At 38.2% G+C, this 15,246-nt stretch overlaps 9 protein-coding genes across 9 annotated transcripts; 5 read left to right on the forward strand and 4 right to left on the reverse strand.

The window, feature by feature from the left end:
• The first annotated feature begins 115 nt into the window (after positions 1-115).
• Positions 116-947, forward strand: SPOG_01225 (Sm snRNP core protein Smg1). The gene is made up of 4 exons (XM_013169497.1): positions 116-184; positions 232-303; positions 347-454; positions 526-947. Exons 1-4 carry the CDS (start codon positions 152-154, stop codon positions 544-546), a joined length of 234 nt encoding a protein of 77 aa, XP_013024951.1. The 5' UTR covers positions 116-151; the 3' UTR covers positions 547-947.
• On the reverse strand, positions 233-5,158 carry SPOG_01227 (U1 snRNP-associated protein Usp102). The gene is made up of 3 exons (XM_013169499.1): positions 3,121-5,158; positions 2,782-3,051; positions 233-2,618 (listed from the first exon to the last, which is right to left on the reverse strand). Exons 1-3 carry the CDS (start codon positions 3,236-3,238, stop codon positions 2,260-2,262), a joined length of 747 nt encoding a protein of 248 aa, XP_013024953.1. The 5' UTR covers positions 3,239-5,158; the 3' UTR covers positions 233-2,259.
• Positions 1,136-2,756, forward strand: SPOG_01226 (ESCRT II complex subunit Vps25). The gene is made up of 3 exons (XM_013169498.1): positions 1,136-1,665; positions 1,712-1,860; positions 1,934-2,756. The coding sequence occupies exons 1-3, from the start codon at positions 1,476-1,478 to the stop codon at positions 2,123-2,125; spliced, it is 531 nt and encodes a 176-aa protein (XP_013024952.1). The 5' UTR covers positions 1,136-1,475; the 3' UTR covers positions 2,126-2,756.
• Positions 4,452-7,609, forward strand: SPOG_01228 (hexose transporter Ght2). Its single transcript, XM_013169500.1, has one exon. It carries the CDS (start codon positions 5,691-5,693, stop codon positions 7,296-7,298), a length of 1,608 nt encoding a protein of 535 aa, XP_013024954.1. The 5' UTR covers positions 4,452-5,690; the 3' UTR covers positions 7,299-7,609.
• Positions 7,610-7,832: 223 nt separating this feature from the next.
• Positions 7,833-10,284, forward strand: SPOG_01229 (U1 snRNP-associated protein Usp105). The gene is made up of 7 exons (XM_013169501.1): positions 7,833-7,957; positions 8,008-8,194; positions 8,254-8,357; positions 8,432-8,599; positions 8,649-9,244; positions 9,300-9,587; positions 9,635-10,284. Exons 1-7 carry the CDS (start codon positions 7,866-7,868, stop codon positions 10,063-10,065), a joined length of 1,866 nt encoding a protein of 621 aa, XP_013024955.1. The 5' UTR covers positions 7,833-7,865; the 3' UTR covers positions 10,066-10,284.
• SPOG_01230 (autophagy associated protein Atg5) lies at positions 10,178-11,670 on the reverse strand. Its single transcript, XM_013169502.1, has 4 exons — positions 11,196-11,670; positions 11,013-11,131; positions 10,770-10,947; positions 10,178-10,723 (listed from the first exon to the last, which is right to left on the reverse strand). The coding sequence occupies exons 1-4, from the start codon at positions 11,286-11,288 to the stop codon at positions 10,325-10,327; spliced, it is 789 nt and encodes a 262-aa protein (XP_013024956.1). The 5' UTR covers positions 11,289-11,670; the 3' UTR covers positions 10,178-10,324.
• SPOG_01232 (uncharacterized protein) lies at positions 11,603-12,823 on the reverse strand. The gene has a single exon (XM_013169504.1). The coding sequence runs from the start codon at positions 12,613-12,615 to the stop codon at positions 12,322-12,324; it is 294 nt and encodes a 97-aa protein (XP_013024958.1). The 5' UTR covers positions 12,616-12,823; the 3' UTR covers positions 11,603-12,321.
• Positions 11,645-14,264, forward strand: SPOG_01231 (uncharacterized protein). The gene is made up of 2 exons (XM_013169503.1): positions 11,645-11,940; positions 12,002-14,264. The coding sequence occupies exons 1-2, from the start codon at positions 11,844-11,846 to the stop codon at positions 12,241-12,243; spliced, it is 339 nt and encodes a 112-aa protein (XP_013024957.1). The 5' UTR covers positions 11,645-11,843; the 3' UTR covers positions 12,244-14,264.
• SPOG_01233 (pantothenate transporter) lies at positions 12,897-15,059 on the reverse strand. Its single transcript, XM_013169505.1, has one exon. It carries the CDS (start codon positions 14,508-14,510, stop codon positions 12,957-12,959), a length of 1,554 nt encoding a protein of 517 aa, XP_013024959.1. The 5' UTR covers positions 14,511-15,059; the 3' UTR covers positions 12,897-12,956.
• Positions 15,060-15,246: the final 187 nt, after the last annotated feature.

Genomic DNA, 15,246 nt, shown 5'->3' on the forward strand with positions numbered 1-15,246 from the left:
TTAAGTCGAAACCATATTACAGTAGAAAACTTTGACATTCCGTTTCGAACAATCAAGTAACAACCGCAAGTGACAAGGTCAATATTTCATTTCGTCTAGGAACAAGTAGACCTTTACAAAATCGAAAAGATTCACCTAGATTAGACAGAAAATGTCAAGAGCAAGTGTTCCCGATTTGAAAAAGGTAAGCGTATAGCAAGGACTTTGAGTTGTTGCTAACAGCTATTGTAGTATCTGGACAAACAGGTTTTTGTTCAATTGAACGGTTCGCGCAAAGTATATGGTGTTTTACGTGGTTACGATGTAAGTAATTAGTTACAACATGCAAAGATACTAATAAGGAAAGATCTTTCTGAACATTGTGCTTGAAGACACGACCGAGGAAAAAGCAGATGGTGAAAAAGTCAAAATTGGGTCTGTTACGATTCGCGGAAATTCTGTTATTATGATAGAGGTAAGCTTTCTTCCTTAAAGAAATGAGTCTTATTTATGTGCTCTTGATTCTGACTACTGAATTTATTTTAGGCACTCGAAAAGATATCCTAAAAAATAGAGATAGAATGCCATCGTTCGTATTGAATGGTTTTCTGCATGATGCATAGAAGTCTTCCCTGCTAGAATTTAAGAAACGAAAAATTTATCAGGTTTCATTTAAAATACTCAACTCGTCATTCATATATAGGACAGCTGAGATTCGACCAAGTCAAGCGCAAGAAGGGCAAGTACTTTAGTTCAATCTTTTAGTCTCAGTGATATTGTATATTTTTTTGAGAATGGATATGTTTGCCATCCGTACATGTTGCAGTTTCTTAGATCCAGGACAGGATGAATGAAAATATGGTTCAGCATAAAGTTTCAATGAAATGTCATTGAAAGGAATACAAATGCAAAAAAAAAATCCTTTATATCATTGATGGAAACCATTGAACACAGACTCAAACATAAACCAAAGTAGTAAGCGTTTGCATTGGAGGAGCCTGTGACCAGATGGGACACGTTTCTACTCTGATCTGCATCTCTCTCACAAATATTTAATACACATAGTGTCTGTAGAAGAATGAAACAAGATGTTCGCTTGCATGCTTTCGAAATACTGCTGGCACTTCTTAAAAGACAACACAAACTATCGGTGTGATGTAGCTTAATTTTAGAAACTGAAAAAACGCAGGAGTAGTGCGCTTGAGTTCATTCCTCTCTCTTACAGATACATCTTTAGTACTACTGTCAATGAACGTTTGTTCTTTCAAGCAAACAAAAATTCACTTCCATTTCATTTCTTGACCATCCTGACTTTTTCAATTGGATCATTTCTTTCTATTTTCATTTGTTTCTAACATTGCCTATCCTTAGAAAACTCGCTTTCCATAATTAGTTCCTCAGACTCTTTCGTATACCTTTGTAGTTTACATGGAGGAAAGCAAACAATCCATAAAGGAACCTTTCTGCACCCAAAAGAAAGTTCAGCGTTTAAGAATATGAAAATCCCAGCTATATATAATTTTCCTCCATTTTTTACTCGCCAAGTGAATGAAAACGCCTGGCAATCTCAGAAAACCGCTTGGCAAAAATGGATCCTTATTTGGTGCCGGGAGCATAGAATTACTCAGCTGAGTATACATGCCGAGTTACTAGAAAGCCCATTGATTCATAATGAGGCCATTCACCGTAAGTTTCTACCCTACAATGTGCATATGACTGATGGTTCATTAAGGTACGTTGCCTTTACCAGTGTTTCGGGAAATCGTAGAAGACATGGTGAAGCAGAGTTATGCAGAATGGACTCAAAAGAAAGAACCAAGAGATACGTTTTGGGTATATTGGCGGTCAGTTGCTGAATGGGGAAATATTATCATAAAATGGGTATGTACGATGATACTACGAGTTTAACAACAGAATTCCATTTTCATTACCACAATTTTACTAACCATTAAAGTTGTTTGAAACCGGAAGAGACGGTGCTGTATGCACCTTTTATGAATTACAGGAACAATGCAAGGAAGTGGATTGCTTGGAGGAAGGTCTGCTACAGAAAGTTTTGGAGTCGTTAATGAAAAAAGGGAACGTAGAGTTGATGAAAGGTTCTTCTGGGAAATACACCGGCTTTAAAGTGTTGTCCACGTCTTAGATGATTCGAGACATTTAAGTTCGAACCAGAAACCTTTCCAACTATCATAATTTAAACGAAACGAAAGAAACGATCTCTGTTTTCATATTTTTTAGAATAAACCATAAGTCAAGTTCCATTTAGAGCCCAGCCTACTAAGATGCTTTTCTGGCAAAGGTGACTTTGACCTGATTTCCACTGAGCGCCATACCTGTCGTGCCGTTTTTTGCAATGCCAGCCTCTCTTTCTGTATCATATTCAACAAAGGCAATTCCCCTGCGTCCTGGAACCATACGAACCTCCTGGAAGCCCTGATATGCTTCAAAAATCTGTGTAAGGATTTCAGCAGTAACTTCTTGGGGAAGGTTTTGAAGTAGAAGAACTTTGTTGGGAGGAAGCAAATCTTCGTTGATATTCAATTTCCGTTCTCCTGGAGCAGTACGTTTTACGGGTTGTTTCTTATGAGCAGGTTTAGGCGCAGGCGGTTGTAGTGCACCTGTGCGTTTTAAATACTCTATCATTTGTTAATAAGCAGTCAATAAGACAAAAAATAAAAAATAACCCCGCTTTGGAATGCACACTCAAAGCCATTAATCATTCCTCCTTTTCCAATACTGTATAACTCTTTCTTTCTGTAGTTAAGTGTGCGACATAAAGCAGCAGGAGACAGTTCATACCTCTTCGTTCACGCCGTTGAACTTTCTTTGCTTCTAATTCTTGTGGATTTTGAAGACTGACTATGGCATCGCTTTTTGTTCGACTAAACTGGATCATCATAGGCTTTCCATACAAGGGATAGCCTTGGAGGTCTTGCAGAGCACGACTTGCATCTTGAATATTTTCAAAAACAACAAATGCTTGACCGCGCATGCGTAACGTCTTTCTAGCTTGAACACTGAGTACTTTGCCGTACGCTCCAAACAAGTGCTCCAGAATCTGTTTCAGCACTTTTACCAATACGTTAGCATCAGAAGCCAAAACCTTCTTTCAGACAGACGAAAGACTTTCATACTTACGGGTAAGCCGAATTTTTTCTTCAATATTTCGAATGTACAGAGTTTCAGACGGGTTTCCCAAAACCTCTTCGGAACGACCCTCTGGCTCTCGGTTTGCAACTATTGAAGAAGAATCCATGAAAGAGAAAGAAAAGAAAAAAAAGGAAACTTTTCTTACAATCTACTGTACAATTGTCCCTTGGAAGCGCGTGTTGGAAAAAAACCACTGGAGACAGAAAATAGTGAGTCACAAGGTAAGGTATTTGAGAGATTAATTTGCATGGTTGTGTGACTTGAGAAGACAATTTCAAGTCATGTTTTGTTCTTTTCTTTTCATTTTCGTTTTGTTTTGTTTTTCACTGTCTTCTCCCTCGTTTGGTTAGGCTGAATTCTGGGAAAAGTGTTGCAAACGAGCCGGATTTAGGTGCAAGAATGAAGGCCTAAATTTCGAATATAAAGTTACAAAGAGATCCCTTTTTCACTTCTTTCCATTCCTGTGGAAGATTTATCTCATTTTACCTGTTCAAAATCTTTAATTTCGAAACTTCTTTACACACATGCAAGGCATATTTATTTATCAGGGCATCGTAAGCCGTGTTGTTAAAAATAAATTGTGAAGACGTACCAATGCACAAACCGGAAGTATGAAAACTGTCGTTCTCTCAATAACGCATTCTACCACTACTCGTTGCTAGTCGTCCGAAGCTCTTTCGTTGATCCTTTCATTGCTTTGAATAAAAATAGAAATAATGCGGAATGTAAAATCACACTAAACTTAACCAATCAAAGTGTCCGGGAAAAACGCGGTTTCGTTCTTTATTATGTGGGGTAAATGGGGACGTTATGGCCAATCACGTTTGGTTATTCCGCTATCATGAATTTTTTACATCCGGGGTAACGGATTGCGGAGACAAAAGGAATCAAGGCTAGCATTGCCACCTTTCTTTTTTCTTCTCTGAAAAAAAAAAAAACAAAAGAAGGTCAGGGATGAGAAAGTTATTGATTTTGCTTTACCATGATGAATGAGCCAGTTTATTTTTTATTTAGTTTCAGATAGTTTTTGAATAAAGTTTGCTCAATCTATCAATCCAGAAACAAAGCATGCTTTCTGCAAATGATTCAAATGGTCAGATTTCCGTAGAGAAGCCATTCATGGATTCACCATTGGCCGTAACCTTAACTTACTTTTATCTGGTAACAATGAAATGGGGACTAGGAGCAATGTTACCTAATCTCCACAAAGGATAGCATCACCATTGGCTGCTTCTCCTCTAACAAGAGGGGTAGAACATTGAACCTTAACGATTATAAGCATGTGCTTCAGTATTTAAGGGAGATGAATCCCTTTCGGGATCCTCTTTGTGCTATTGTTTTCTTCTGTATGTAAATTTCCGCAGTACGTTGCTTTGTTAAACGCGTTTCTATTAGTATATGCTGTGTCGAAGGTGTATCCCTTGGCTGGTTGCTCAAAAAATTGAATGCGTAACCCCAAATTTATCCGATGGACAATTTGGAGATGAAAGAACAGTTAGCGAAACCTGGACGTCAGTAAACGTGGGATGGAAAATGGGGATAAAATCGGAATTTCAAAGATCATTTCATTTAGATTGCTAACGAACAGGAGACAGGAAGTAGAATCAATTGTTAGAAGTATTTTCACGATTCTCTTCTCTTCTATTACTTTATTCCTTGGTTTTAAGTTTTCTTCACAAGATTTAACTCAGTCTCATATTTCGATGTCCCTCGTATCGTTCGCTAAAATACCTCCTCCTTCGTTATAGAAGTTTAAGGACAATGAATACGTACGGAATTTTGTCTGAATACGCAAATCAGTACCTTATCGATACTCTGGAGACAGTAGTCTCGTACTTGGCCATGATTGGCTCTCCGCATTATTGTGACTGTTTGTACAATCGGACAGCCAATACATCTGTCACTATGACACATGATCTTCTTGTCGTATCCTTTTATGTGACGTAATTTAGTGAAATCCTTAACGTTGAGATGTCAAAATTTTCCTAAGAGAATTTACAAGAGCGCTGTTCCTTTTCGGGGGTAGAATTACCGAATATCTATATAAGTGTCACTACTCCCGTGCGGGTCTTTTCTTTCACCAATCTTCAAGCTTCAACCTTGACCGCTTTTTCCAAATTCTTTTGAGGTCTTGAAACAGTAGCGGACACACAAAAGAATAGATAATATTTTAATAATTCTTTTGGGTCATTTTTCCCACTGTTTTTTAGGCGGTTCCCTTATTCACTGAGCGACAGCCTTGCTGTGGTTGGAAAAGGCTGATAGAAACTCACTTCTACTAGCTGTACTTTGCAAGTTTCCTAAAGTGGTTACGAAAAAGTACCCAAAATATCTATACTCTCTTTTCGATAGAGATATCACATTCTTTTTCTTCCGTTGAAGATTGTGAATCGGTTTTTATCTTTATTACACACTTCTTTTATTAAGGTCGTGTAGTTCTCTGTAGGTAATCTTTCTGTTATTTTGCGTTCTATTCTTACGGGTTTGGCGTTATTTTTTTTCTCTTTTCAGTTATCTCGTTCTATCTATTGGTATAAAGATTTTAAATTCTGTTCAAGATGTCGCTACTAAACTTTAAACGTGGTAAGATTTTTACCATGATCATGTTGATCTTCGTCTCCATGGCCGGATGGATGTTTGGTGCTGATACCGGTTCCATTGGTGGTGTCACTAGTATGAGAGACTTTCAAACCCGTTTTGCGGATCGTTATAACCCCATTACGGATTCATATGCTTATTCATCTTGGCGTCAAGGTCTTTTGATTGGTATTGTCAATACAGGTGCTTTGACTGGTTGTATCATGTCTTCCCCTATTGCTGATCGTTGGGGTAAGCGGGCTTCTATTATCGGCTGGACTTGCGTCTACATCATTGGTATTATTATTCAAGTTACTACTACTCCTTCTTGGATTCAGATGATAGTAGCTAAAATCTGGACTGGTCTTGGTATTGGTGCCCTTTCAGTATTGGCTCCCGGTTACCAATCCGAAGTTGCTCCTCCGTCTATTCGTGGTACTGTTGTCGTCACATATCAACTATTCGTCACTGGTGGTATTTTCATTGCTGCTTGTATTAACATGGGTACCCACAAGCTTCAAAAGACTGCTCAGTGGAGAGTCTCCATTGGTATCAACTTACTTTGGGGTATCATTACATTTATTGGTATTATTTTCTTGCCTGAATCTCCTCGTTACCTTATTCAGGTTGGTAAAGATGATGAAGCTATTCGTGTCCTTTCCGAAAGTCAGGAAGTCCCTGCCGACAATGAAGAAATCCAAGAAGAGTATGGACGTCTTAAAAAGTCCATTGACGAGGAGTTTGCTGGTGGTCCTTGTTCTTGGGCCAGTATTTTCGGTAAGAACATTCGCTATCGTACATTTTTGGGTATTTTTGTCATGTCTCTCCAACAACTTAGTGGTAACAACTACTTCTTCTACTATGGTTTCCAAGTTGCTGAAGGAGCTGGTATCAACTCTCCTTATCTTTCTGCTTTGATTCTTGATGCCTGTAACTTTGGTTGTACATTTGGTGGTATGGTCGTTCTTGAGTACTTTGGTCGTCGTAACCCCCTGGTTATTGGTGGTTTGTGGCAGTCCATGTGGTTCTGGATCTATGGTGCCGTTGGTAGCCGTGCTCTTTACCACAAAGACGGAACTTCCAACACCCGTGCTGGTGCAGTTATGCTTGTTGCTGCTTGTCTTTTCATTTTCGGTTTCGCTCAAACTTGGGCCCCTGCTGCCTACGTCATTGTCGGTGAATCTTACCCTGTCCGTTATCGCTCCAAGTGTGCTGCTTTAGCTACCTCTTCTAACTGGCTTTGGAACTTTTTAATTTCTTTCTTTACTCCATTTATCCAGAACGCCATTGGTTTCAAGTACGGTTACTGCTTTGCTGCCTGCAACTTGACTGGAGCTATTGTTATTTTCCTATTCGCCAAGGAGACCAAGGGTCTTAGCTTGGAAGAAATCAACGAGTTGTATATGTCTGATATTAAGCCCTGGCAATCCACTAATTTCAAGCTTAATTATAAAGAACAAAAGAAGGCCGACCGCGAGAATCGCGAAAAGAGCCGTGGAACTCGTGGTGAGTCCGTTGAGTATGTTGAGCGTGCCTCAAATACCGGATCCTCTCCTCAATACTCTTCTCATGAAGAAGACTATGCATAAGCTATATCAATTTGAAAAAAGTGTGTACTTATTCCGCTGAAATTATACTATACATCGGTTTTGGAACTGATATGATTCAAAGCCTGTATTTTGAAGGATAGATCTGTTTGTAGGAAAAGGTTATCATGTTTAGGATCGTTTCTTCAATTTATAGACACAAACGATTCAGTTATTTGTTGCGTTTATTGGCGTGGTTTTATTTCTGTTAAGATGAGGTCTAATGCATTGGTGTTTAAATGTTGAATTAAAAAAATAATTTTATCCAGTTTTTTAATCATGTTTGCCAGATATAAGATTTGTTTGTATATAGATTTAGCATTCGTGTAATCATGTAAGGCCTGGCTGGCTGTGTGTAGTAGGTAATTTTTGGACTTTGGGAAGTGTGAAGTGAGAAACGGCCTTGACTGAAATCTTAATGCTGATGCCGTGTTGTCCTAAAAGGAAAGGAAGGGAAAGGTGTTGCTTTCATTTTACCCAAAAATACCTCGTTAATATAATGCAGATTTGGTGAGAAAGGAGGCCGCTTTATAAGTACCAAACCTGCGCGTCTTTCCATTTTACGAGAAGATGGATTACGGAGATATTTACATTGCAGAAGAGACAGAATGGGATAAATTAAATCGTCAAGTAACGAAAAATCCTGATGATTTTGACGTCTGGTATGCTTTTGCCGATTTACCAAAGGACATCATTGTTAACCAAGCTTTAGGGAAGCATTGATTCGTGCAACAGAGACAATAGAAGGAGGAATTGATAGGAATTCGTCGAAGCAGACTTTAAATACCCTTCGAAGCGTTTACGATAGGTTTTTAACAAAATTCCCTTTGCTATTTGGTTACTGGAAAAAATATGCAGACTTTGAGTTTTTTGTTGCTGGGCCAGAAGCTTCTGAAAAGGTATGCAGAGGATTATAAGTTTTATGGAGCTGTTTGAATGTTTGTTGACTGTTCAATAGGTGTATGAAAGAGGCATTGCTGGGATCCCTTATTCTGTAGACTTATGGGCAAATTACTGTGCATTTAAAATGGAAACCAATCATGATCCGAATGAAGTGAGAGAGTATGTGTCTATTCCTGTTATTTGTGCTTTACGGCAAAGGTTGAAGGATTTTTGCTAACAAAAATTGTAACAAGAGTATTTATCCAGGGATCAGAGATGATTGGGCTGGATTTTCTTTCACATCCATTTTGGGATAAATATATAGAATTCGAAGAGAGACAAGAAAGACCTGATCACGTTTACCAAATTTTGGAGCGACTTATTCATATTCCTTTGCATCAGTATGCACGTTACTTTGAAAGGTGAGTCGGATATTCGTAAAATATTGGAATCTGTAGTTAACAATGACAGGTTTGTTCAAGTCTCACAAACACAGCCATTACAACTCCTGCTGCCGCCTGACGTCCTGGCTTCTGTGCGGGCAGATGTTTTGCGTGAGCCCCCAGAAGTCGTCAGTGCAGGGTCGAAGCAGATCACTGTCGAAAGAGGCGAGTTGGAGATTGAGCGGGAAATGCGTGCTAGAATCTATAACATTCATTTGCAGATATTTCAAAAAACCCAGCTCGAAGTTGCTAAGCGTTGGACGTTTGAAGCTGAAATTAAACGTCCTTATTTTCATGTAAAAGAATTAGATGAACCACAACTGGTGAATTGGAGAAAATACCTTGATTTTGAAGAAGTAGAAGGCGATTTTTCTAGAATTTACTACCTCTACGAAAAGTGTTTAGTTACATGCGCTTTTTACGACGAATTTTGGTTCCGATTTGCTCGTTGGATGCTTTCTCAGCCTGAACATACAGAGGATGTTCGCATTATTTACGAGCGAGCCTCTTGTATATTCGCGTCTATCTCCCGTCCAGGAATTCGGATACAATATGCTCTATTTGAAGAATCTTTAGGAAATATTGCTTCTTCTAGGGCAATTTATCAATCCATTTTAACTCAGCGTATGTAGTTATTGGGTGACTAAGACACTGTTGTTTACTAACTGCATGTTTTTAGTTCCGGGAAACGTCGAAGCAGCCTTGGGATGGGCTAACCTTGAACGAAGAGCCTCCAGGGAAAATGGCCTAACGAATGCACATGCCGTTTTAAGGAGTATAATTAACGAGGGTGGTTGTGACCCTGGTACTGCTGCAATATTAATTACGGAGGATATTAAATTAATTTGGAAAATTGAAGGAAACGACGAATTAGCTAGAAATATGTTTTTACAAAATGCTCCGGCCATGTTGGATAGCCGATATTTTTGGATTTCATTTCTTCGTTTTGAACTTGAACAACCTTTAAGTAAGTAAAATGTAAGCCTTAACGCGACCGCCATATTAACAGTTTAGCAATTGAAAATGGAAACGAACATCACAGTAGAGTTTCTGCTGTCATGGAATACATTAAATCTCATACGAGATTAGCTCCTCGTGCTGTGATGGATATGACTAAGATTTACATGGAATATTTATGTTATCGCTCTACAGACCCAGATGCTGCACAAGAGTATCTTTCTTTAGACCGAGAAACTTTTGGACCTTTTTCCGTACGTGAAACTCATTGGAGAAAGCTTGTTGAAGGAGAAGATACAAAACAAGTAAGTGCCAAGCTTCTAAGCATGAATGGACATCCTGGTATTGATGTCAATGATGCGAAAGTTAAAGCAGGAGAATCTCCATATGAAAAGTACTATCGTATGCAAGGTGTTGCTGAGACTGTCCCGGCAAACTTTGTCCCAAATGGAACCATGGCTTCGACGACTATCCCTTACATGCAATAAGGTCTTATGGCATCACAGTGAAAAAAGAAAATGTGCTTTGGGTTTTTACATAATCAAACGTCTCCTTTTTGGGAATGATTGTTATATAGATAATATCCCAACCTAAAAAGTACGGTGATTTCAAATCTATCTTATTCATTTTATAAGAGCTCCTCTATAGAAATTATTGAATAATCGTAGTGTGAGATGTTTGTTATTGTTATATAAAGTTAATAAAACAATCTAAAATTGTATTCACCCTTGTAGAAGTAAATCACCCTTAATTAGAAACAGGTATTAGAACTATATGAAGAAAACCATCAGGGTAACAAAAATCACGATTCATTAAATCCGTGCTGATTGTTAGAGGAAGAACGATACCCTGTAAAACAGGTTTTAATAATGAACATGTTACATCAGAAGGGAAAAATTCGGGGATATGCTTTTGCAAAACTTGACCCAGCGTGTAGCCAAGAGATGCAGATGTTTGGACGATAGGAGCATCTTCACCAAGGTAGAATTTCAGAGGGATAATCCGAGATTTACTTACAAATAACTTTGTAGCAATTGGTCGATAGTCGTAAAAGTCATGATTTAGCAGTGAATTCCAGTATGAGTCTGTCTCTTGTTTGGAAAGAGCAATTACGAGGGATGAGCTTCCATTTCGAACATAATCAGACTTGATATGTTAGTAACGTTTGTCTTAAATTGGGGATTTCGCATACCTCTTTCAGCGCATTAAAAAAACAAGAGCGAAATGTATCCATGCTATCCATTGGGACAATCAAGGAGCTTGGAAAGGACCCAACGTGAAACTCAAGATGCCACAATACAGGAGCAGATGTAGTAGTATCTGGGTCTTCATGCGAAAGTAAGTCGTAAAGCACGCCTACAGGCCAGTGCCTGAGAAGCATTTGGTTAGAATCAAATTTGAGATATATAAGCTAATAATGAAGTGGAAAATTTACCATTTTATAGACGCTTTGCCTGAACTTAACCAACATTCTTCTAAAGAGACAGTAGGTGCGAAGAGCTGTTTCAAATCTTCGAGAATTTGGGCAAAGTAAGATTGCCGAGGAAGATTTGCCTATTTGAAGTTAGAATAAAAAGATTAAGAGAAAGGGTCTGTCTTATGTCTTGAGCGAGCATACTAAATAGCTTAAAGGATTCTCCTTTTGGTGTACCTCGACACTAAGGTTTCCTTTCCATATTAGTTCAGGAATTGAATTTTGTCGTAGGTTCATTTTTATCCATAATTATTTATAAACGAACAGGATTTGAAGCAATGGGCACTTTTGGGTGCGCAAGGTGAAGGAAAACGATGAGAATAGGAAAGCTTTAAGGTGAAAATAGGTTTAGTAGTTTGATCCCAAAATCAATTGAAGAAGGATGCTAAGACCATTCAAAGGCTGCTGAAGAGAGAGTAGAGTGTCTTGAAAGTTGAAAGCTGAAAGCGTGGATCATTCAAATTCTTTTTATATTCCTTATACAAACATTATTCTTTTTCTTTTATATAACAAACCTACTTATGAAAGCATTCCCTAGTCGTTCAGAATTGCTTGCTTTGTATTAGTAGAGTGAACATGAGTAAAACCATCATACTTCCCAAATTCCATCTGGCACCAACAAGATAGCCAAGAGTTTCTATACAAATTTACAAAGAGGTTTTGTTTTTTTAGGAATCATCTTAAAGGACTTAAGAAAGAAACCGCTCGTCAAAACTGTCCTTTTGATAGATTCGCTTTGCTTTGCTATAGCTCTTTTCCTAGTTGTCTGAACTCATAATCGTAAAGAAAGCAATGAATGTAGAACGTTCCTTTTTGAAATTATCAAACAGTTTTAACTGGTTAAGAGTTGCTTCCAGACAAGCATCTTCCATTCCTTCGACAAGAGATGGTATGCCATTGAGAAAGCTTTCATTACACTTCTGTGGATCTGACTAACACATATTTTAAAGGTATAACGGATGTTAAGAAATTTTTTCAAAGAATTGGACGCAACACTGAGCAAAAGGTTGACGGAAAAATAACAACCTGGGAAGAACTATTCACCAAAAACACAAGAGACATGAAAGAAGATGGACTGGATGTGCGTACACGAAAGTACATTGTGAATCAACGAAATCGGTATATCCAGGGCTACAATCTTACACCATACCCAACAATGAAAAAGAAGAAAGGAGGAGAGAGACGCTCTTAATGATTAAAAAACACTTGTCTATTTACCGACGTTTTTCTTAGGTGGAAAATAATATTGCTTGAGCAAAGAATTCTCGTTTTAGAATAAGCTTGAAAGCCGACTTTCAAGTTGGCCATGAAACCATCGCTGGAATGAAGGTGAGATCGTCAGCAATGCTGATTCGCAACTAGGAAATTTTTTTTTCGTACATCCATCTCCTTGTTTTTCTTCCCATTCCCATTCCCATTCTCCATTCACCCATGCCAAAGTTGCTTGTATCTGTTCGTGCGTAACCACCTTTAAATGGGTTTCTTGTTTGGAAAGCTCCTGCAGACCATCTCGAAATTCGCGTACAGCATTGTCAAGTTCTATATGAAGCTGTTGATTGTCCATAACTTAGTAGAGAATACTGAACAAAAAAAAGAAATGGTAAAAAACCGTTTTTGACTGATTCTTTTATTCTTTCTATAATGTTTGTATAATGCTTTGCCGGATTTTACTCGACAACGTTCAACTTGTTTACAAAACAAACAGTTCTACTCAGATTAACTTTACTAAGGTAGGAAGAGAGTTCTTCCTTACCATGATAGAATAGTACAGGAACGTGAAATGAGCTTCATAGTGCTACTAACAATCAGAAATAATATGAAAGCAATATTTTAATTGAAAAATATGTGTGTTTTAGATAGAAGAGAATTTATTATTTATACAACGAAAACGATTTGAATGATCTCTTATATTTCATCAGGCTTTAAAATTTTTTGGCGTGTAAGTACAATGTTAGGGGCTTTTAGAACGGAATCGTCTTCTGTAAAGGTTTTGCTGCCTTTGCTGGCTTCCAAACTGTCTATTTTGATTGCATTGTCCTCTGTCATGTCGACGGATGTTGAGCTCTGCTCTTCTTTAGCATCTTGTTGAACACGCTTTATACGCTTGTCTCTCATTTGCATGAAGCTTACTATACACGAGGAAAGCAATGTAAATCCACCAACGACTAGCAAGGCAATATAACCTTTTATAAACCTCGGGGCATCCGTATTGGGATACATGACTGGTGCCCACCATATATGCCAGACATTTTGCACCATATTCATAGTGAAAACAACGACTCCTCTTTCTTGATCATTATCACGGCAGACATCGTTGGCCCACGAAAACCAAACAGCTTGTCCAGCGTACGTACATCCCGAGAGAAAATAAGCAAAGAGCTTAAGTCCATAAGGTACGTTCCATGCTAACAATATAGAAGCAGAGATCAAAGTTACAATGAACAAAAATAAGCCGAATGGCCATCGAGTACGTCCACTGAGCTTATCTGACAATATACTGGCCCCCAAGGTAGAAACAACACCCACAGCAGTGATGACTGTAGGATAGTTGTTAATTTGAGCAACAGTAAACTCTTTGGAGGCTTTCATCCATTGGCCCATAAGTACATTGACGGCAATTGCTTGGGTTTCTCCACTAAAAAGCCAAAGAATCGATAAACCATAGATGCGCCAAGATCGTAAGATAGTTTTTAGTGAATTTATGGTTATTGGCTTTTTCTTTGGAATATCAGGAAGCCGCTTTATTGCAAGCTGCTTTTCTTCCTCTGTGAAGTAGGGTGCTTTCGTTGTCTGGGGGACGTCTGGAAACAAAAAGTATCCATAAAAAGCCAACGGTATCGTTAACAATCCATCAATTATGAAAAGCCATCGCCATCCTGCCATACCGCATATTCCATCCAATGATGAATGAACAGCGGTCTGCAAATATCCTGCAAACATAGTTCCAATCAAACCAGATATGGAGAATATAGCGGCTCGTTTGTAAATCTCACTTCCTTTGTACCAAGCGCCCAAGATGTAATGAGTACCCGCAAAAGTGGAAGCCTCTGCGATGGCCATGAAGAAGCGTAATGCCATCATTGAGGGAACGGAATGAACCGTGAAGGATAGTATGGTCATAATTCCCCAAATCAAGTTCATCACTGAAAACCATAATCTTGCTGGTACTTTCTGTAATGCATAAGATCCAGGTATTTGTCCTATAATATACCCACAGGTAAAGACGACATTGATGTCTTGTAATTCATTTCCGTACATCTTTAAATCTTCTTTCATTCCGCTCAAATAAGCATTGTTAATTGAAGAACGGTCAAGATAGTTGATAAAAAACGAAACACAGCAATATGACAATATAAACCAGTCAATTTTGAAAACCAAGGCCCGTTCTTTCCTTGATCGGTCATTACCATTACGGCTCTTGAAAATTCTCCTAAAAATCATCGTGGAATGTCTATTCATACGAGTCCGAAAGATCAAAATTTTTATACAAGATAAAAGCTACTTAGATGCTTCACTATTCACGATTTCAATAGGCTTTTTAGATGCAACGCCAGTGTTTTGTAAAAGATTGCCCAAATCCTTTACCTCTTATTGTTTTTGTTTTTGTTTTCTTCTTTTTCTCCTTCTAAAACATGCATATGGGTATGCGATGATTTTTATGATGGGAAGGTTCTCGCGGTTGGCACCTTTAACAGGAAAAGAGTCTTCTGTTTTCGACTTCTGTTTCATCTCAATATTTCTAAGAATAATGCATATGGAATCATATTTTTGTATCCCATGCTTAAACGGAGGGCCAAGAAGTAAGAAATAGGAAACTCAGAAAAGATGGTTTCCTTTCGTTCGCTAGCCTCAAGGAAGAAACGTAGAATGGTCTCATAAACTCTTAAGCGGAAATTATAAAAAGTCTCTGTTTACGAGAACCCTGGCGCTTTGAAGTTAATGCCGATGGATCTAGCGTTTAAAGCATTTCTTGCATAAATCCTTACGACTGACGATAGACAATAGCTGTATCGATACTATAGTAAATTGTTTACTATTCTAAGTCGTCATTTATATCATAATAATGGTACAGGAACTGCTACGGAAATTTTTCTATTATAATACTTACGAAGACTTTTCTAAGGATTTATAGCATATGCAACTTAGAGTCTTAATGTTCCTTATCTAGAATCATTACATAAATGGAAACTTATGT

This window comes from Schizosaccharomyces cryophilus (genome assembly GCF_000004155.1).
Source record: "Schizosaccharomyces cryophilus OY26 unplaced genomic scaffold supercont4.6, whole genome shotgun sequence".
Classification (NCBI taxonomy): Eukaryota; Fungi; Ascomycota; class Schizosaccharomycetes; order Schizosaccharomycetales; family Schizosaccharomycetaceae; genus Schizosaccharomyces; species Schizosaccharomyces cryophilus.